General features: G+C 36.8%; 1 protein-coding gene across 1 annotated transcript in view; it reads left to right on the top strand.

Annotated features, from left to right (window-relative positions):
• The first annotated feature begins 313 nt into the window (after positions 1–313).
• Positions 314–21889, top strand: part of LOC150107830 (uncharacterized) — a 143910-nt gene continuing 122334 nt past the window's right edge. The window contains exon 1 of the mRNA XM_090392195.1: positions 314–474. Within this exon, the coding sequence (XP_090248321.1) occupies positions 314–474 (161 nt within the window). The remainder of the gene's footprint in view (positions 475–21889) is intronic.

The raw sequence follows: 21889 nt of genomic DNA on the forward strand, positions 1-21889 counted from the left end.
AGTAGAGAATTGCTTTGTAAGATTAAGCACAGTGGGGATTTCGTGTACCTCGGGCCAATACAGTAGCCGTGAAGGCTTACAGAGAACCTTGAAAAATGGCTGACTAAACGGACTCTGGCGAAAATGTTAGAACTGCAATGACATCGGTTTCATCATTGGTGGAAGAATTCATATATCAACAGCAATGTGAAACAACTGGCAGGTGGAAGAATCTGAATACAGATCAACGGCTGGCAGTTTGAGCCAAGTTAGCTGGCTATTGCAGATGTGAAAGAGATTGGGGCCTCACCACGTTACTATCCTATAGTCGACCATGGAGAAATGGAAATATCTTACAAGCTATGCTTTGGAAGTTGGAACCTCTGCAACATCCCAAGCTGTAAATAGTTACAGGGAAGAAGACACTGAAACTATGAGTAAAACGAGTGCTGCAAATGTACTCCATGATGATGTCAACTTAAATCCCAAAGGAAGGTCAGCACATGATATTCCTCATTTGAAAACAAGAAACAGAGTCTTGAAAATTTGAACTTGGAATGTGAGAACATTAAATAAACTAGGGATTTTGACAACCTTATACAGGAAATGAAAAGACTTAAAGTTGATGTGATGGGAATTAGTGAAACAAGATGGCCTAACACAGGAAAACTAGAAAAAGATGTCTTTACATTTGTATATTCTGGCAGAGAGAAGCATGAATACGGAGTGGGTTTCATGATTAGGAAAGGCATCTTTAAATCTGTAATGGGGCCGTAGTCCGATTACAGATTTAAAGAATGATACTTATTAAACTTGCTGCAAAATCTTTTAACATCATAATTATCCAGGTTTATGCCTCTTCTGCAAATCAAAATGATAAAGAAGTAGAAGATTTTTATAATAACTTACAAAAATCTATAGAATATGTAAAATCAAATGAGATTAGTGATGAGTGACTTGAATGCAAAAGTTGGAGAAGGGCAAGATTATACTGTTGTTGGAAAATTTGGATTGGGCAAAAGAAATGAAAGAGGTGAGAGATTAATACAATTTTGCATTCAAAACAACTACGCATAATGAGTACTTTCTTTCAAGAACCAAAGCACAGGCTACATACGTGGACAATGCCAGATAACTCTATAAGAAATCAAATAGATTTTATAATGATAAATCATAGATACAAAAATAATATAACCAATATTAAAATATACCCAGGCACTGATGTAGGATCAGACCATAACCCTGTTATGTCTACTTTAAAGATTAAACTAAAAAACATTTCTGAAAACTATAATACTGAAAGACATGACTTGACAGCTCTGTATATACATGACAACATAATAGTGCTTAATTCAGAAATTAGGAAAAAAATAGATCATGTAGGATATAAAAACAGAAGACAATATACTAAACAACACAGGGAAATTGAAAGCAGATGGTCAAATTTTAGAAGTGCAATATATTATTATTATTATTCAAGCCTCCATGGAGTCAAGAGATTCATCATGGGAGGATCTTCTTAGGAAACACAAAGTCTATCATATCCTTCCTTGAACTCATTGATCGTTCTTGCTCTTACCACTCTCTCAGGCAATGCATTCCAGGGTTCAACCACACTCCATGCAAAGAAACCACTCCTCACCTTCACAGCTTCCTTTAGTAACTTCCAAGAATGGCCTCATGTCATCGTTCCTTCCTGCTGTTCCACCACCAAGTGAAAGAACTCCCCAATGTCTACCCTGCAACTGCCTCTCAACAGTTTCAAAGGTTCGATCATACCACCTCTCCTTCTTCTATCTACAAACTCTGCAGTCCACATTCCCTCAGCCAATCCTCATAACTAACATAGTGCAGTCCTTAAACCATTATGTTATCTGCCTCTGTACCATTTCCACAGTTAATTTATCCCATTCAAATCCTGCCGACCAATTTTGAGAACAATAGTCCAAGTGTGGTCTGATCAGGTTCTTATACAACGGAATGATAACTCTTTTATCTCTGCAGATCAGCGTCCTTCTCAGTATTGTAGCAATCCTCTGGGTTAACTTCAGCACATTTGCAATATGCTACCTGAATTTCAGTTTTCTATAATTCATCAGCACCAGATCTCTTGTCCCATATACTTCCTCCAGTAGAGCTCCTCCAATCGAGTATGCATACTCCCATCGATGTATCCCAAACTTCAAGACTTTACATTTTGCTGCATTAAACACCGATATCCCCATTCATTTGCCCATCTGTCTAGTTTATTCAAATCCTCTTGCAGGGCTGCCACATATGCACTATTACTTATAACCCTTCCCAGCTTCACATCACCCACAAACAACTGAATATCCTGTTGCAATCCATTGACAATATCATTAATATAAAAGGTTGAATAATACAGGTCCCAGTACTGAGCCCTGTGGAACCCCACTTGTAACCTACTGCTTCCTTCATATTACCCCACCATACACAACTCTGATACCTGTTTGACCCCCCACCCCCCCCCCCCCCCACCCCCCCCCCCCCCCACCCCCCCCCCCCCCCACCCCCCCCCCCCCCCACCCCCCCCCCCCCCCACCCCCCCCCCCCCCCACCCCCCCCCCCCCCCACCCCCCCCCCCCCCCACCCCCCCCCCCCCCCACCCCCCCCCCCCCCCACCCCCCCCCCCCCCCACCCCCCCCCCCCCCCACCCCCCCCCCCCCCCACCCCCCCCCCCCCCCACCCCCCCCCCCCCCCACCCCCCCCCCCCCCCACCCCCCCCCCCCCCCACCCCCCCCCCCCCCCACCCCCCCCCCCCCCCACCCCCCCCCCCCCCCACCCCCCCCCCCCCCCACCCCCCCCCCCCCCCACCCCCCCCCCCCCCCACCCCCCCCCCCCCCCACCCCCCCCCCCCCCCACCCCCCCCCCCCCCCACCCCCCCCCCCCCCCACCCCCCCCCCCCCCCACCCCCCCCCCCCCCCACCCCCCCCCCCCCCCACCCCCCCCCCCCCCAAGTAAAACACTTGACCAAAGACTAGAGACTGCAGATATGAGAGTCCTGAGAAAGATTAGAGGCGTGAACAGATGGCATCAATGGCAATATCATATTAGAAATGAGGATATTAGGAAGGAACTTGACATTGTCGGCATCCAGGAATGCGTTAGCAGAGCTAATCTCAGATGGTATGGTCACTTAAATAGAATGGGAGAGGAAAGATTAGCAAAACAAGTGTTCTCTGCCAGGTTGGCAGGAAAACGACCCAGAGGAAGACCAAGATATAGGTGGATTGATACGGTACAAAGTGCCTTAGACGATAGAAATATAAGATCTGATGATGTTGGAGTCCTGACAAGTAACAGACTGATTTGGAGGAAAATTGTAGATAGGAAGTTAGTAATGATGTAATTTTTTCATGTAGTACTGTCATATCCTGTACACCCCTTGAGGGTACATGGCAGGAATTTGATGATGATGATGAGAAATTATATACTTGGTTTAATCCTTTTTCCAATTGTAAGCAAATAAAGTTTGCACCTGAAGTATTTTCAGGACTGGAACAACTCATATATACAAGCTAATGATTTCACGTCACTTGCCTTAGTATCCCATAATGCAAAGCACATATCCTTATAGGTATGTATAATGCTATGAATTATGGGAAGGGTCGCTACCCAGACTAGTTTCGACCTTTATTGAGGTCTCATCAGTGCGAGCCAGATCCAGATGTGATACTAAGGTTGAAGTAATGCCAAAGTCATATTTTTTCATATACGAGTAGGCTCCTACTGATGAGTCCGCTCTGGGTAGTGACCCTTCCCTGTGCACCTGTGCTGATATCTCATCAGTCCTATTGCTGAATCTTATTCAGTTTGTGCAACAGCTCTGATACCTCGTTCTCATACATCTGAATTTCTTCATCCAATGAAGAGGTAGCAGTGAGCTCATTGTCGTGTACCCCAGGTTGAGAGCTTTTAACAAAATAGGCACTCATTAGTTGAACAACTTCTTCTGCATCTATAATTCCCACTCCATCTACATTTAGAAGAGTTATTCTTTCATATTCATTCTTTCTTTTACTTGCATCATATCAATAGAATTCTTGTGGGGTTGTCCTTAGCACGCAGAGCTAGTTTCTTTTCATACTAGGACTTTGCTTTCCACACAACAGTTGTGACTATTCTAGCCCGCTGCTTATAATTTTCATAATGCATATCATCATTTTCTTACAAATCTCTTGCTTAATAAGATTACACATCCATTTGACTCCTACCCTAATTTATTCTTCGAGCTCTCGTGACACACTGATATTGCATCATTCAAGTATTGTTTAAATGCTTCCCATGCACTGTTGACGTTCTTCCCATCCATCCATCAATCTATCCCAATCAACTGAAATCGTTATACTCTTCAGTTGGTCATCATTTCCTGCTTTGTAGTTCAGCATGTAACCTTTTCTGAATAGAACATTCATAAACTTAGTCACTTCTGAAGTGAGTATCGCATGATCACTGTCCAACCAGAGGCAGAATAGTTACATCTTTAACTGAAATGCCCTCTGACACTATAATCAAATCTAACACTCTTTGACTTCGAGTTCCTTCTGTCACAAGCTGCTTGAGGAAGTTGTCCTGCAACAGCTCAAATGCATTTTCATTCTTCTCATGCTACCCAATCAATATTTGGATAATGAAAGTGTCCCATTATGATTACTCTTTTTCTGCTCATCTTTTCTATTTGGTGATGCATTTCTTCACCACTAGTAACCAATCCACCAGGATGTTATTATGGGCAAATTGATCATTCTGCACAAATTCTTCTGGAAGAACATCAGGAATACATTTCCCATAACGAACCCATCAAATCGGGTTTAGCAAACAACGCTTTATCTACAAAACACAGAATTCAGTGGAGTGAAACTAAAGTGTTACACAAAAGTTACTTTTTCTAGAAATACTCCACAAAGAAAGCTGTGAAGCACATATTCACAACCTGAATCTGAACAAAAACGACTGCATAAACCTTTCTCAATTTTGGGAAGTTATATGAACCAGTACTCGCCATTCATGTGTTCCATAATTGTAATTAAATATTGTTTATAATTTAAAAATAATTAACTAAATTAATTTATTGTAATTTATTTTGAATAACCATTAATGCAGATGGAGCTATTCTCCTGCAGCCAATATTGCACAGAATATCGCATGCTTTCAATTAAATAGCTCTTTCTGGAGTTTTCCTATGACTGTATTGACAATGGCTATACAACTGAGCCAAAAATGTTTCATTAAAATATTAAATGTGTTTCTGATATTAATATTTTATAAAAATAATCCTTGTTAACTACTGTTAACAAGGATTTTTATGATCATCAGTGAGCTCTTTAATTTTTCCATTCATACTGGTTACTTCCCTTGTAATCCTATATTTACTTTGGAAAAGAAAGTGTCTAGGGTGCTTAAGGGTCAAAGCTGTATAACTGAGAGGAGACCTCCACATAGCCTTTAAAGGAATGCGGAGAACCGACCAGGGCTTCTGACCTAATGTCCAATCCTCACCTTCTCGTGGTGCACCCTGTTGGGTATCTACTTTGATACTGAACGAACGAGGATGGGCTGGCAATTTGGGATTTAGCCGACCAAATTCTATTCTTATTGGTTAAACCAAAATAAAAAATGATGGTACAACATGACAAAATTTCATGCCGGCTGGGGCGTCGCCCGGTTAAACAAGGAACCCATTGTTTTCGTCAGGGAACCAGGGCGAACAGCGAAAAGTCAGCTACTAGAACAAATCTGAAAACAAACCCCAAGATTGGTAAGATTGGTACTATCAATGTAAGAAGCCTGAATGGCAAAGAAATGGAGCTAGCTGAGGAATTAGATAAGTACCAGATCGACATAATAGGGGCTACTGAAACAAAAAAGACCAAAACTGGTGAGATCTTTCTGAGCAATAAATACAAAATGTTATATTCAGGCAATGATAATCAAGGAAAAGAAGGAGTAGCCATAGTATTCAACACAAAATACGAGGCTAATCTTCTTGAATGGCAGTCAGTCTCAAGTAGAGTAATGTGGGCAAATATGGGAATGGGGAACTGGACAATGAGACTTATTTGTGCCTATGGTCCCACAGAAGGTTCTACTATGGTAGAAGTGGAGGAATTTTTTGAGGCTTTAGAAAAAGCAACTGACACAATGAAAAAGGAAAAGTTGGTCCTTGTTGGGGATCTAAATAGCAGAGTAGGAAATGATTGTGAGACATACAAAAATATTTTGGGAAAATTTGGAGAAAAGAGCAAAGCTAATAATAATGGCAAATATCTGTTGGATTTCTGCTCAGGACATGGAATGGTTATTACTAACACCATGTTCCAACATAAAAATGTGCACAAATTCACATGGAGAGAAGAGGCTAGGAATAAGAAAAGTCTCATTGACTATTGTTGATAGTGATGTTTTCTCCCTGGTGCAGGACACCAGAGTGTACAGAGGATTTGAAATTGGAAGTGACCACTATTTAGTCTTGAGCAAGATAAAATTGAATTTCATATTGAAAAGAATAACATGTAAGAAAGTTTTAAAGCGAATAAAAGTTGAGCAGCTCTCAGATGTGAACTGTAGACAAAAATACAGAAAGATTATTGAAAAGAAAATGAAAGAGTTTGAGAACAGGAATCAAACCTTGGAGATTCAGTGGCAAACTCTGAAGAAAACATTGATTGATTCTGCCAGAGAGGCATGTGGTGAGGTTTTGTGCAAGGATAAAAAAATCATAACTCCCTGGTGGACAAATGAAGTTAAAGAGGCAGTGAAGGAAAAGAAGAAAGCATATCAAAAGTTCCTGGCAAATAAGTCAGCTTTTACTCTTACAGAATACAGAGACAAATGTAAGAAAGCTAAACAGTGTGTAAAACTAGCTAAACAAAAGTCATGGGAGGACTTTGGCAAGAATATAGAAAATAAATATCAAGAAGGTGGCAAAATATTCTGGAGGTTGTTGAAGAAGCTTAGGAATGGAGGAAAGAGTGCTGTAAAAGGAGTTAGAGATGATAAAGGTGACATGAAAACAGGAGAAAAAGATATCCTTGAAGTATGGAGTAATTACTTTGAAAAACTGCTAAATGAAACAAGCAGTGATGACAGCACAGTGATAAAAAACACTGACCAGGCATGCAGTCAGGAATACATATCCATACTTGAAGTAGAAAAAGCCATCAAAGGCTTGAAATGTGGAAAGGCAGCAGGAGTAGATGATATTCGACCAGAAATGCTGAAGTATGGTGGTATAAAAGTCTTACAGTGGCTGCACTGCATAGTTCAGAAAGCCTGGACAGAGGGACGAATTCCCGATGATTGGAGTAGAGCTCTCATAGTACCCATATATAAAAAGGGAAATAAAACTGAATGTTAAAATTACAGAGGTATTTCCCTACTGAGTGTTCCTGGCAAGATCTATGCAAGTATACTTGAGAAACGGTTGAGAAGAATTGTGGAAGAAAAGCTTGGTGAAGAACAAGCTGAATTCAGGCCAAATAGAGGCTGTCAGGATCAGATCTTCACTTTACGACAAATAGTCGAGAAAGCATGGGAATATAACAGAGATCTATATTTAAGTTTTGTCGATTTGGAAAAGGCATATGACAAGGTGCCAAGAGAGAAGCTATTCAATACACTGCAGTTATATGGTGTCAATGGGGCATTATATCAAGCAATGCTTAGTCTTTATTTGAGTTGTAAGTCAGTAGTTGGAATTGAAGGAAGTACAGGAAGATGGTTTAATGTGAAATCTGGTGTAAGACAAGGATGTACATTATCCCCTCTGTTATTCATTATGTATATGGATCACATTATGAAGGAATGTGGTATTAAACCTGATATCAAAATTGGAGATGTTAATGTCAGCTCTTTGCTTTATGCAGATGATGTTATACTTCTAAATAAATGTGCTACAAGTCTGCAAGATTCTTTGACTAAATTGAATAGCTGTTGTAATAGATATGGTATGAAGGTCAGCAATAAAAAGACAAAGACAATGAAAATAGGCAAAATCATTGAAAATGTCAACTGTGTTGTGAATGGAGAACCTGTGGAACAAGTAAAACATTTCAGCTACTTAGGCACAATTTTTACTGAAGATGGTAAATTAAATATAGAAGTAGACAACAGAATCAGCAAAGCTGGTATGGTGGGAAGTCAATTGAATAAATTCATATGGAATAAGAAAGAAATTAGTTGGAACACTAAATTAGCTGTATACAAGACAGTGTTCAAACCAGTTTTAACTTAAGGATCTGAGAGCTGGGTTAGAAGTAAAACACTTGACCAAGACTAGAGACCGCAGATATGAGAGTCCTGAGAAAGATTAGAGGCGTGAACAAATGGCATCAATGGCAATATCATATTAAAAATGAGGATATTAGGAAAGAACTTGACATTGTCAGCATTCAGGAATGCATTAGCAGAGCTAATCTCAGGTGGTATGGTCATTTAAATAGAATGGGAGAGGAAAGATTAACAAAACAAGTGTTCTCTGCCAGGATGGCAGGAAAACGACCCAGAAAAAGACCAATATATAGGTGGATTGATATGGTACAATGTGCCTTAGATGGTAGAAATATAAGATCTGATAATGTTGGAGTCTTGACAAGTAACAGACTGATTTGGAGGAAAATTGTAGATAGGAAGTTAGTAATGATGTAATTTTTTCATGTAGTACTGTCATATCCTGTACACCCCTTGAGGGTACATGGCAGGAATTTGATGATGATGATGATGAAGAAAGTGTCTTAAAAAAACAGTATTTTTTTTAAGACACTATAATAATGTCACTTTCTTTCTCAGTCTATAGAAGCCTATCCATAAGAGTAGATACATACAGATTCATTATCCAAATTTTGATTGGGTGGCAGTAGAATCTCATGAGAAGAATGAAAATGTATTTGAGCTGTTGCAGGACAACTTCCTCAAGCAGCTTGTGATAGAAGGAACTCGAGGTCAAAGAGTATTAGATTTAATTTTAGTGTCAGAGGTCATTTCAGTTAAAGATGTAACTATTCTGTTCTGCTTTCATTTAGTGTTACACGGTGATTAGCATTCATTTTTGAAATTATGGATTCTACAACCATGTTAAAATAACTCTTTTTATTATCCCGACTTTTCGATCTTCATATCAAGATCATCAGCTGGAGCATACATAAATATACAAGACATGCTGCGTTACATTTCAAACTGAAAGCTAGAGAAACAATGATTTGATCACATGCTACTCACTGGCATGGCTTCTAGTGGGGGGAAAAAATTACATCAAGCTAGATTTAATTTATGATTACATGAATAAACATTCTTGCTTACAGATAGTTTTCCTTCCAGTAACAGTGATATCCTATTTTTATTATTACAATTGTTATTTTAGATTTAGGATCCTAGATTTTCTACAGTTGTCTACATCACACGAAAACATGGTATGAACACAAATTTAAGGAAGCCTGTGAGATCATTATCAGCCACCCCAATCTAAACAATAATGATGGTCTAAAAATCCCATACATATGGAAGGTATATATTCATCCCACGAATCCTTCCTCTCTAAGAACAACTATAAATAGCACTAGATAATCCAGGATCCTAAATCTAAAATAAAAACTTTAATACTAAAAAATAGGACATCACTGTTAATGAAAAAAATCTGTAAGCAAGAATGTTTATTCATGTAACCATAAATTAAATCTAGCTTGATGTAATATTTTTTATTTTATTTTATTTATTTTTACTATAGGTCATGCCAGTGAGTAGCATGTGATCAAATTATTGTTTCTCTAGCTTTCAGTTTGAAATGTAACGCAGCTTGTCTTGTATATTTATGTATGCTCCAGATGATGATCTTGATATCAAGATCGAAACATCAGGATAATAAAAAGAGTTATTTTAACATGGTTGTGGAATCCATAATTTCAAAAATGAATTCTATTCTGCCTCTGGTTGGACAATGATCATGCGGTACTCACTTTGGAAGTGACTAAGTTTATGAATGTTCTATTCAGAAAAGGTTACATGCTGATACCCCCCCCCCCCCCATAACAACATGACATCATAAAAATCCTTGTTAACATTAATGAAATACTGTGAGTTGGCATGTTGAAAATAATTATAACACCCACCAGAGGAAAACTCACATAAAATACTTTACTAGTGTAGAATTTTCACCGAAGTACCATAGGCATAGTCAGTACAAGATCACAAAATGGCAATTAAACATTAGCAGACAATTCTAAAATGTGCTACCTAAGTAGTTAATGTAAGATAACTAAAGAGGTCAGCAAATTTCGTTATTTAATAAAAATATATATATATATTGTTTAGATTATATTTGGTCATTGAAACATATAATTAAAATGAAACATATATCGATCTTTAATTGACCATGATTTATAAACATCTAATACCAACAAGTTTTCGAGGGGGCTGTCCAGCTTCTTTAGGGCTTATAACGGTAGGAGAAAAAAACTCAAAGTAGCTAGTATCGTATAAATTAATGTTTAATTTATACGATAGTTTAAGGATACTTCTGACATAAAGATTGAATAATATAAGCACGTAAACACAAGAAAGATATTTAATTAGCCAAATATTTCGGTCTGAAAATTGCAGATGATCTTCAGTGGCACTAAAGAACAGTTTTAAAAAATACAAGGTGGAATACTAACAATAGATCATTTAAAAATAGAATAAGCTCCGTGATGTTATATCATTAAGTATTAAAGGGAATATTTTTAAGCAGAGACATGATTGAAATAAAGATATGAATTAATGAGTTATCCTGATTAGATTTTCCCAGATTTTTGATTCAGATATACAGTCATTCCGATTCAGGTTAGGATGATGGAGTAAGACCTCTACGCTTTCTTTGAATAAACATTCAAATTTATAGCGGGATCTATGTAAGAGGCGAGTTTTTGACCAAAGGATATTGTGGTTAGTTTCAATCCCATGCTGAGCCAATCCAGATTTTTTAGGTTTGTTGTGATCTCTCCTATTCTTTTTTTTAAGAGAGCATCCAGTTTGTCCAAAATAGGAGAGATCATAGTTGCAGGGAATTTGATAAACTCCAGGAAGAGACATAGTTGAGCATTTGTCTTTAGGAGAAGGAAAATGGGAAGATAATTTGTTAATAGGTGAATACGTAGCTGTTAACTCATATTTCTTCAGAATTCTTGAGATCATCATCATCATCATCAAATTCCTGCCATGTACCCTCAAGGGGTGTACAGGATATGACAGTACTACATGAAAAAATTACATCATTACTAACTTCCTATCTACAATTTTCCTCCAAATCAGTCTGTTACTTGTCAAGACTTCAACATTATCAGATCTTATATTTCTATCGTCTAAGGCACTTTGTACCGTATCAATCCACCTATATCTTGGTCTTCCTCTGGGTCGTTTTCCTGCCAACTTGGCAGAGAACACTTGTTTTGCTAATCTTTCCTCTCCCATTCTATTCAAGTGACCATACCACCTGAGATTAGCTCTGCTAACGCATTCCTGGATGCTGACAATGTCAAGTTCTTTCCTAATATCCTCATTTTTAATATGATATTGCCATTGATGCCATCTGTTCACGCCTCTAATCTTTCTCAGGACTCTCATATCTGCGGTCTCTAGTCTTTGGTCAAGTGTTTTACTTCTGACCCAGCTCTCAGATCCATAAGTTAAAATTGGTTTGAACACAGTCTTGTATACAGCTAATTTAGTGTTCCGACTAATTTCTTTCTTATTCCATATGAATTTATTCAATTGACTTCCCACGATACCAGCTTTGCTGATTCTGTTGTCTATTTCTATATTTAGTTTACCATCTTCAGTAAAAATTGTGCCTAAGTAGCTGAAATGTTTTACTTGTTCCACAGGTTCTCCATTCACAACACAGTTGACATTTTCAATGATTCTGCCTATTTTCATTGTCTTTGTCTTTTTATTGCTGACCTTCATACCATATCTATTACAACAGCTATTCAATTTAGTCAGAGAATCTTGCAGACTTGTAGCGGATTTATTTAGAAGTATAACATCATCCGCATAAAGCAAAGAGCTGACATTAACATCTCCAATTTTGATATCATGTTTAATACCACTTTCCTTCATAATGTGATCCATATAGATAATGAATAACAAAGGGGAAAATGTACATCCTTGTCTCACTCCAGATTTAACATTAAACCATTTTCCTGTACTTCCTTCAATTCTAACTGCTGACTTATAACTCAAATACAGACTAAGTATTGCTTGATATAATGCCCCATTGACACCATATAACTGCAGCGTATTGAATAGCTTCTCTCTTGGCACCTTGTCATATGCCTTTTCCAAATCGACAAAACTTAAATACAGATCTTTGTTATATTCCCATGCTTTCTCGACTATTTGTCGTAAAGTGAAGATCTGATCCTGACAGCCTCTATTTGGCCTGAATCCAGCTTGTTCTTCACCAAGCTTTTCTTCCACAATTCTTCTCAACCGTTTCTCAAGTATACTTGCATAGATCTTGCCAGGAACACTCAGTAGGGAAATACCTCTGTAATTCTCACATTCAGTTTTATTTCCCTTTTTATATATGGGTACTATGAGAGCTCTACTCCAATCATCGGGAATTCGTCCCTCTGTCCAGGCTTTCTGAACTATGCAGTGCAGCCACTGTAGGACTCTTATACCACCATACTTCAGCATTTCTGGTCGAATATCATCTACTCCTGCTGCCTTTCCACATTTCAAGCCTTTGATGGCTTTTTCTACTTCAAGTATGGATATGTATTCCTGACTGCATGCCTGGTCAGTGTTTTTTATCACTGTGCTCTCATCACTGCTTGTTTCATTTAGCAGTTTTTCAAAGTAATTACTCCATACTTCAAGGATATCTTTTTCTCCTGTTTTCATTTCACCTTTATCATCTCTAATTCCTTTTACAGCACTCTTTCCTCCATTCCTAAGCTTCTTCAACAACCTCCAGAATATTTTGCCACCTTCTTGATATTTATTTTCTATATTCTTGCCAAAGTCCTCCCATGACTTTTGTTTAGCTAGTTTTACACACTGTTTAGCTTTCTTACATTTGTCTCTGTATTCTGTAAGAGTAAAAGCTGACTTATTTGCCAGGAACTTTTGATATGCTTTCTTCTTTTCCTTCACTGCCTCTTTAACTTCCTGTGTCCACCAGGGAGTTCTGATTTTTTTATCTTTGCACACAACCTCACCACATGCCTCTCTGGCAGAATCAATCAATGTTTCCTTCAGAGTTTGCCACTGAATCTCCATGGTTTGATTCCTGTTCTCAAACTCTTTCATTTTCTTTTCAATAATATTTCTGTATTTTAGTCTACAGTTCACATCTGAGAGCTGCTCAACTTTTATTCGCTTTAAAACTTTCTTACATGTTATTCTTTTCAGTATGAAATTCAATTTTAACTTGCTCAAGACTAAATAGTGATCACTTCCAATTTCAAATCCTCTGTACACTCTGGTGTTCTGCACCAGGGAGAAAACATCACTATCAACAATAACATAGTCAATGAGACTTTTCTTATTCCTAGCCTCTTCTCTCCATGTGAATTTGTGCACATTTTTATGTTGAGATAGGTTCTGAAATCCCGGAGATGTATGGAATTGGAACTTGATGTATTCAATCTTTGTTGTTTAGTGGTGGATTATAAGAATCGAGAAGATGTTGTGTACTCTTTTCAGAAAAGCCATTGAGTTTCATGTGTTGTTGTTGGATAGTAGAAAGTTCTTTCTGTAGAAAATTAGAAGTAGAACAATTAGTTTTGGCTCTTCTGATTAGACATTTTATGATTCCTGTTTTTTGACAAGGATGATGGGCTGATTCTTTAAGAATATACCGACCTGCGAATGTTGGTTTTCTGTAAACTGTAGTTGTAAGAGTATTTGAAGGTGACCGGATGAGGAGAACGTCTAAAAATGATAACTGGTTGTTTTTTTCCATTTCCGTAGTAAACTTTATACGATGATGTAAGGAATTGATACTGTTTAAAAAAGAAGGTAAGGAGTCTTTGTTGTGAAGCCATATAGTAAAGATGTCATTTATATATCTTACCCAAAAGGATGGTTGAAGGAAAATACATGAGAAGAGGACTTTTTCTAGATGTTCTCAATAAGAGTTGGCTAAAGCAGGAGAGAGAGAGGACTTCCCATGGCCGTTCCTTCTACTTGGCTGTAAAATTTGTTTTAACATAAGAAATATCCAGAGTGTATTACGAAATCGAATAGTTTTATAATGTCTTCTGGAAAGATGTTAGCCAGTAATTTTGAAGTCTCCTTGAGAGGTACATTTATATATAAAGATTCTATATCAAAGCTCACCATAAGATCTGTAGGTTGCAATGAGATAGTTTTCAATTTTTCTAAGAAATCTGAGGAGTTTTTAAGAAAGGAATTAGAGTTGCCTATGTGAGATTTCAATAATTTAGCTAGATATTTGGCTATACTGTAAGTAGGAGAATCAATACAATCTACTATTGGACGAAGAGGAAAGTCAATCTTATGTATTTTAGGAAGACCATAAAATCTAGGAGGTCTTGCAAAATGAGTTTTAAGTTTTTCAATTGTGTCTCTATCTAAACTGATGATTTCATCTAGGAGAGAATTTAATTTCTTTAGTTGTCTGTTGGTTGGATCATAATCAAGTTCTTAATATGTGGAGCGATCTCGAAGTAAAAGAGAAAGCTTTCTTCTGTAATTTGCAGAGTCCATAACTACTGTTGCTTTCCCCTTGTCAGCTTTGGTGATGATGAGGTGATTGTTTTTTCTCGAGGACTGTAAAGATTTCATTTCAGAAAGAGATATGTTGGAAGGAGGAAGTTTGGTCTTAAGTAGAAAAGAAGTTACTTCTAGGCGAAGACAATTAGCTTTATCACTAGTTAGATGATTGAGATTCCGTTCAGTGTTAACTAGTAGTTATGGACTCGGCAAATACAGAAGAAAACTTTCTCTTTTACTTTACTACTCAATCTGTTATTTTTTCTAACTTTGGTTTTCCGAAATAGAGAAATAAATATTTTATTCCAATATATATTTTTTTTTTTTGTTGTTGTATTAAAATGTTTATTGTATTAAAATAATTAAAAGTGATAAATAAATTTTTAAATACACAAATAAAGTTTTTAGTTGTTTATTTTAAGTTGTTTATTTGTGCGTAATCAGATATCAGGTTGGGGGAACGTGATCTATATAAGAGAGTAGATCGCCGAATAACTTTTTATAGAAAAGTAGCTCGCGTAGTACAAAAGGTTGAACACCACTGGTGTAGGTGAATGTAGTTGTGATTGGTGGAATGGTAATGGTGGAGAGTTGTAGGGTAGGTGTCCTCCCTTAATGAGTTGTTGGACACCCTGGAGGTGTTACATAATATTTTTAAACACTTTATTGTGTTTTGCATACATATTATAATTACATTATAAAATTATAGAAATTACAAAATTTAAAAATTCTAATAATTACATACATATTTACAAAACGTGTTGTGCTAGTTTGTTTTTTTAACAATGAATTTCATAGCAATTTTCGTTTTTTATATATTTATCTATTGTTCACTGGCCATCTACAGATGCCGTATGGTCACTCTGATGCTCGATGATGTTCCACACCAGGCCTCGCCATGTAGTCCTGTTGTTTGCTTTTCTGGCAGTCTCAACTCTCTGAAGATCAGTCACTCAACACACGCCATCCATCCATCTCATTGATGGTCTACCCCTGCCTCTTTTTCCAGGAACTTTGCCTTCTATTACTGTTCTGAGAAGTCCTCCTTCCATCCTTTCTATGTGTCCTAAATATTTTAACTTTCTTCTGTCAATATCCTTAAGGAGCCTTAAAGTTCTACTAATCTTTTCTAACACCCATTCATTTGTATGCCTTTTAGTATATGATATCCTTAACAGCTTTCTGTAACACCACATCTCAAAAGCAGATATCCATTTCTTATCTGACTTCTTTAGGTTCCAAGTCTCGCATCCATAAGTCGCTGTTGGAAAAACAACTGCATCTAAAATCCTCAACTTTGTTCCCATGGAGATAGATCCATCCTTCCAGATTTTAGACAGGTCTCTGACTGTTGTTTTAGCCATTCCTAACCTTTTTCTGACATCTTCTGAACAGCAATTCTTCACATTAATAACACTGGCCAACAAAAAAAAATTATTTTTTTCTGCTGATTATGATCTGACTGTTTTTTACTACTTTGGGTGTGCTGATTTCAAATATCAAGCCCATTTTTCTCTATCACGTCAGGCTTTTCCTCTATGGCATTTTCCTTTTGCTAATTTGTAAGTTTTTGATAGTTTTAAGGAGGCAGTACTACTTAGAGGATCAAAAAAATCGATTTTTTAATATTATTTTCTGAAAGTATGTACTTTTAAAAATCTGTTCCTAACATTTTATCAAGAAATTCGAAAAATTCCCGAAGATATAGCCTATTATTCAAAGCGGTGCGCAGATCAGAATCAGAGCGCTTACCGCTCTCGCTTGTTAGTAAACAAATAAATGCGTAAGAACCTGCAACGGCACGTACTGGCGCTTTGAATGCGAGAGAGGCCGATAACCGACCTTATACATTTAGGTGATGAAAAGTAGGCGATGACAACTGCCTAAAACAAATGAATGCTATATGCGTCATAGCGGACAAAGAACGATCGAAATCAGTCAATCGTTAATCGATCGTGAAAGTATGATGAGCGCTTATAATGTTTCAATAAAGTCTCTGGTTTTTTTTGTCTTGTTTATTGCATGTTAGTCGGCAGTGAAGAAAATACATCATGTCTACTACTTGAAAATGTGTCAATAGTGTAGATTCCTTCTGCTACATTTGTGGCAGTCAAAGGACAAATATCACTGATTTCGTTAAGAAAGTGTACTTTGCATACTTTGACGTAAAACTTGCAGATTAGGACAAGTCATGGGCTCCAAATAAAGTGTGTAAGTCATGTGTAGAAAATTTACGACAGTGGAGCAAGGGAAAACGCTAAAAATTAGCTTTTGGCATTCCAGTGATTTGGCATGAACCGAAAAATCACGTAGATGATTGCTATTTTTGTTTAGTTCAGACTTCTGGTTATAATAAGAAGAATAAGAAAAAAATTGTGTATCCAAATCTCGACTCAGCAATTCGGCCAGTTGCTCATTCCAGTGAAATAGCCGTGCCAATTTATAAAGGACTTCCTTTACTTGAGAATGAGCATGATCGGGATATGCCAGATGTTCTTGAGGAGCAAGACCCGGATGTTAATTTAGACAATGAAAATTTAATTTCTAGTTCTGGACTGCAACGTTTTACTCAAGCGGAATTGAATGACTTAGTAAGAGATTTGGGCATATCAAAGGAATCATCGGAATTGTTAGCTTCAAGATTAAATGAAAAAACTCACTGGAGTAAGATACGAAGATAACTTTTTATCGTAGCAGGGAAAGTAATCTTGTACAATATTTTAAACACGAGTGTGGGTTTGTTTACTGTAACAATGTGTCAGGTTTACTAACTGAAATGAGTGTTGTACAATATCATCCAAATGAGTGGCGTTTATTTATCGACAGTTCAAGCAGAAGTCTCAAGTGTGTCTTACTACACAATGGGAATGTATATGGCTCAATTCTATTGGCTATTCAGTCCACTTAAAGGAAACATATGAGGACATTAAAAAGGTTCTGAAGTTATTAAAATATACAGACCATAACTGGATCATCTGTGTAGATCTTAAAAGTGTGAACTTTTTACTTGGCTTTCAAAGAGGATATACAAAGTTTCCGTGTTTTCTATGCTTCTGGGATAGTTGAGCTAGAAACCAACACTGGAGTCAGAAACATTGGCCTCTTAGAATATCCTTAAATGTTGGAGAACAGATTGTTATAAATCAACCTTTAATTGACAGAGAAAAAATCATTTCTCCACCTCTACACATCAAACTAGGTCTTATGAAGCAGTATGTTAAAGCTTTAGATTTACAAGGTGACTGTTTCCAATACATATGTGAAAAATTTCCACGACTTAGTTATGAAAAAATTAAAGCCGGTGTATTTGATGGACCGCAAATTTGAACTTTAATGAGAGACCCAAATTTCATCAACTCTATGAACGAAATTGAGAAAGAGGCCCGGACTTCATTTACGATGGTTGCGAATAATTTTCTTGGAAACAAAAAAGCGTGCAATTACAAAGATCTAGTGGAAACAGTGCTTGAAAATTTCCAGCACCTAGGTTGCAACATGAGCATAAAGCTTCATTTCCTATACAGTCATCGTGATAGATTTCCCGAGAATTTAGGTGCTGTAAGCGATGAACAAGGCAAAAGATTTCATCAAGACTTAAAAACTATCGAAGATTGGTACCAAGGAAGATGGGATTCTCACATGATGGCTGACTACTGTTGGAGTATTCATAGGGATTGCCAAAACAGAACACACAGCAGAAATTGCTATAAACAAAAATTTATTCCCTGAAACTCGTGTAAGTAAAATTGTTATTTTTTTATAAATATTCTTGTAATTTTTAATGAATATTGTTAAGTAGTTATGTATCTAATTATCGGCCTCTCTCGCATTCAAAGCGCAAGTACGTGCCGTTGCAGGTTCTTATGCATTTATTCGTTTACTAACAAGCGAGAGCGGTGAGTGCTCTGATTCTGATCTGTGCACCGCTTTGAATAATAGGCTATATCTTCAGGAATTTTTCGAATTTCTTGATAAAAAGTTAGGAACAGATTTTTAAAAGTACAGACTTTCAGAAAATAATATTAAAAAATCGATTTTTTTGATCCTCTAAATAGTACTGCCTCCTTAAATATTATCAAAAACTTACAAATTAGCAAAAAGAAAATGCCATAGAGGAAAAACCTCTCATGATAGAAAAAAATGCGTTTGATATTTGAAATCAGCGCACCCAAATTAGTAAAAGACAAGTCTCATATAAAAGTCAGCAAAAATTGTTTTGGACTGTGTTATTGTCCATTATATGTTGATTTCTTTAACTTTGTAATCTAGTAGTATAGTAATGATTGGAATTTCTCTGTTGTGTAAAATTATCAATATGTTAAATAAACCTTTTGCTCTTATTCATTTGGTTGCCTGAATTTAGGAATCCGATGCACCACTCATAAAAGATTCGGACTGAAGTGGGATATATAGGGAGTAGACTTTATAAAGAAGGGTAACGATTAGAATTGAATTAGAAGGTATTATCATTTCAAAGTGGGGTATTTTGAGTATGACAAAGTAACTATGTGCCAGTCTGAGAGTGCACTGCTTGGCTGAAAGGTATTTCCAATCAAGGGGTTCAGGGTGGCGCAGCAAAACAAATAAATTTTCCCTGAACCTTAAAAAGGAGATAACTCCAGACATTTAGGAAAGGTCAGTCGCTTACTTGACTACTTAAACAACAAGAGTGCACGTAGAGCTCTATATCTTAAACTATTGATAAGGGGATTGTATGCAGTGCCATATAATATAGGGTTAAGGGAAGCAAGACAGAAGGTAAAGACAAATATACGAGAACATATTATAATCAAAAAACGAGTCATAACAAAACTGTGTAGGCTCTTGTGTTCTTCTAGCAGAATAAAAGCAGATTTTTTTTTTTTTTTTTTTAACGAAATAAGATAACCCACAAGAGCAAGCAATCTGGTAGATGCCCATATAATTGAGAAGTGGAAGCTTGTCCTTAGGAGAAGCGAGAAAGGTGGAGATTTTTCTGATGGGGGCAAAAGGCAACAAAAAATATACAGTGGTTTTAAAAGTTTCACTGTGCATTCACTAATGCCTTTCACGTAAAGGAGAGGAATGCGAGTTATTTTGTCTGCATTTCAAGTGGTAGAGATACCATAACTGTTAAAAGCTTTTTGATGAAAGAATCCTTAAAACCATTAGATAAAAAGATGGAATTAATATGTTGTAGTGCTTTCTGTAACACTTCATCTGAATAACATAAAGAATGGGCACAATATACTAATGTTTTAATAGTTCCAGCCTTTTGACCGGGATGGTGGTAAGATTCAGCATGGATATAACACCCTGTATGGGTCTTCTTCCAAATAACTGAAAAATGTAGGCTCCCATCTGGTTGACGAACAGTTAAAAGATCTAAAAAAGGCTAACTGCTTATTTACTTCTTCTAAGGTGAATTGGTTGAAGTGCATTTCATTTAGAAAGAAACTGCTGCAACTCAGAAGAAGAGCCATCCCAAATTGCAAAATATCATCCACATATCTGAACCAGTGAGTAGGTCTAGGTGAAATGTTATCAAAAATAAGTTAGTCAAAGTTCCATGAAGAAGTTGGGGTTAGCAGGAGAAATAGGATTGCCCATGGCTGTTTCTTCAGTTCGTTGATATAACTTGTTTTTAAAGGAGAAATAACCAGAATGTATTACAAAATCAAATAGTTTAACAATATCTGAAGGAAATTTTTGAAGTCGTTCAATGCTGTCAGTTCAAGGAACATTAGTAAACAAGGATACAACATCTAAACTAATCATAATATCCGAAATGCCAAATGAAGATCCAAAATTTTATTTTTAAAATCCAAACTAATTTTTATATATAAGTGGCAGTTCTTCTAGATGAAGTGGCAAGTTAGAAATTTTATAAGTGGGACATCCTATATAGTATATGATTGGTCTTAATAGAATACCTCGTTTATGAACTTTGGAAAGACCATATGATCTAGGTGAATGACCAAAGAAGGTTCTAAGTTTTTTCTTTTGATCTTCATTTCGTGGATGTAATTTTTGTGTTCTTAAAGGCCAATCTTAACTGATCTAACTGTTTGTCCAAAGTAGACCAAACTGCATGGACTATACACTTCAGGATGTACTCCTAACGTATGGGATGGGAATGAGTTTGCTGGATCCATTGTGTTGGAAGGAGGTGCATGCTGCAATATTTTAGCTATTTTGTATTGGCTCTAGCCATTGGATAAAAAAGGTGTTGTGAAGGTCCTTGAGCTCAATTTCAAGGGTTGTTTTTTTATTTGAACAAATAGTATACTGGCTCGGTGACTAAGCGTTTTGAGGATGTCATACTGTTGGAAAGGGTGGTGGTGTGATTGTTTATGTAAATACCTTCCTGTATGAGTGGAGGCAGATAATGAGCATTGGGAAATCGTGACACTAGCGTATCTTAAAATGAAGGTAATTGTTACTTTCTTTTTCTCTGCTGAAGTTTATTTTAGAGTGTTGGCTGTTAAGATGCAGCAAAAATGCATCTAATGTGTCTGGCCCATGGGGACCAAACAAGAAACACATCATCAACATTGTGCAACCAAACTATTGGTTTAAGTGTGGTTGTGTTTGAGTGCTTGGTTTTCAAAATAATCTATATAGAAGTTAGCTAGAGAGGTGGAGGAAAGAAGGGGAAACCATCCAGCTGTTTTGTGTATTTTTCCTTTCCATAAGAAGTAACCTGCATATATGATGGATCTGAATAATTTAATTATGTCAGGAGGGGAATATGACTTAATAGGGTTTAAGGGTCTCTGTCAAAGGTACACTAGTGAAGAGTGAAGTAATATCAAAAATGTCCAAGTTAGATTTTCTATTAATGTTTTAAAGTGTAGGCAGTGTTTAATAAATGAGGGAGAGTTGCCTTTATGGTAGGAAAGTGATTTGGATAAATGTTTAGCCAGTTTGTGTAGGTGGGCTGTCTACTGTAGGATGAAGGAAGATATTAGGTTTATGAATTTTAGTGGCATTGTGTATGATAAGATTTGAGTTTTTTGGTAATTTCTTTGAGCCAAGATGTAACTTTTTTTTTTTTTTAATAATTTATACATTTTTCTCTTTTGGGATTTTTTAGAGGAGTCTTTAAGATGATTCATTTTTCTGTTGTAATCTGTTTGGTTCATAATAATATAGTACTATTTTCCTTATTGGCTTTAGTTATAATGTGTTATAA

Source organism: Typopeltis vanoorti, chromosome 4, assembly GCF_054136105.1.
Source record: "Typopeltis vanoorti isolate ZY-2024b chromosome 4, IOZ_Tvanoo_1.0, whole genome shotgun sequence".
Classification (NCBI taxonomy): Eukaryota; Metazoa; Arthropoda; class Arachnida; order Uropygi; family Thelyphonidae; genus Typopeltis; species Typopeltis vanoorti.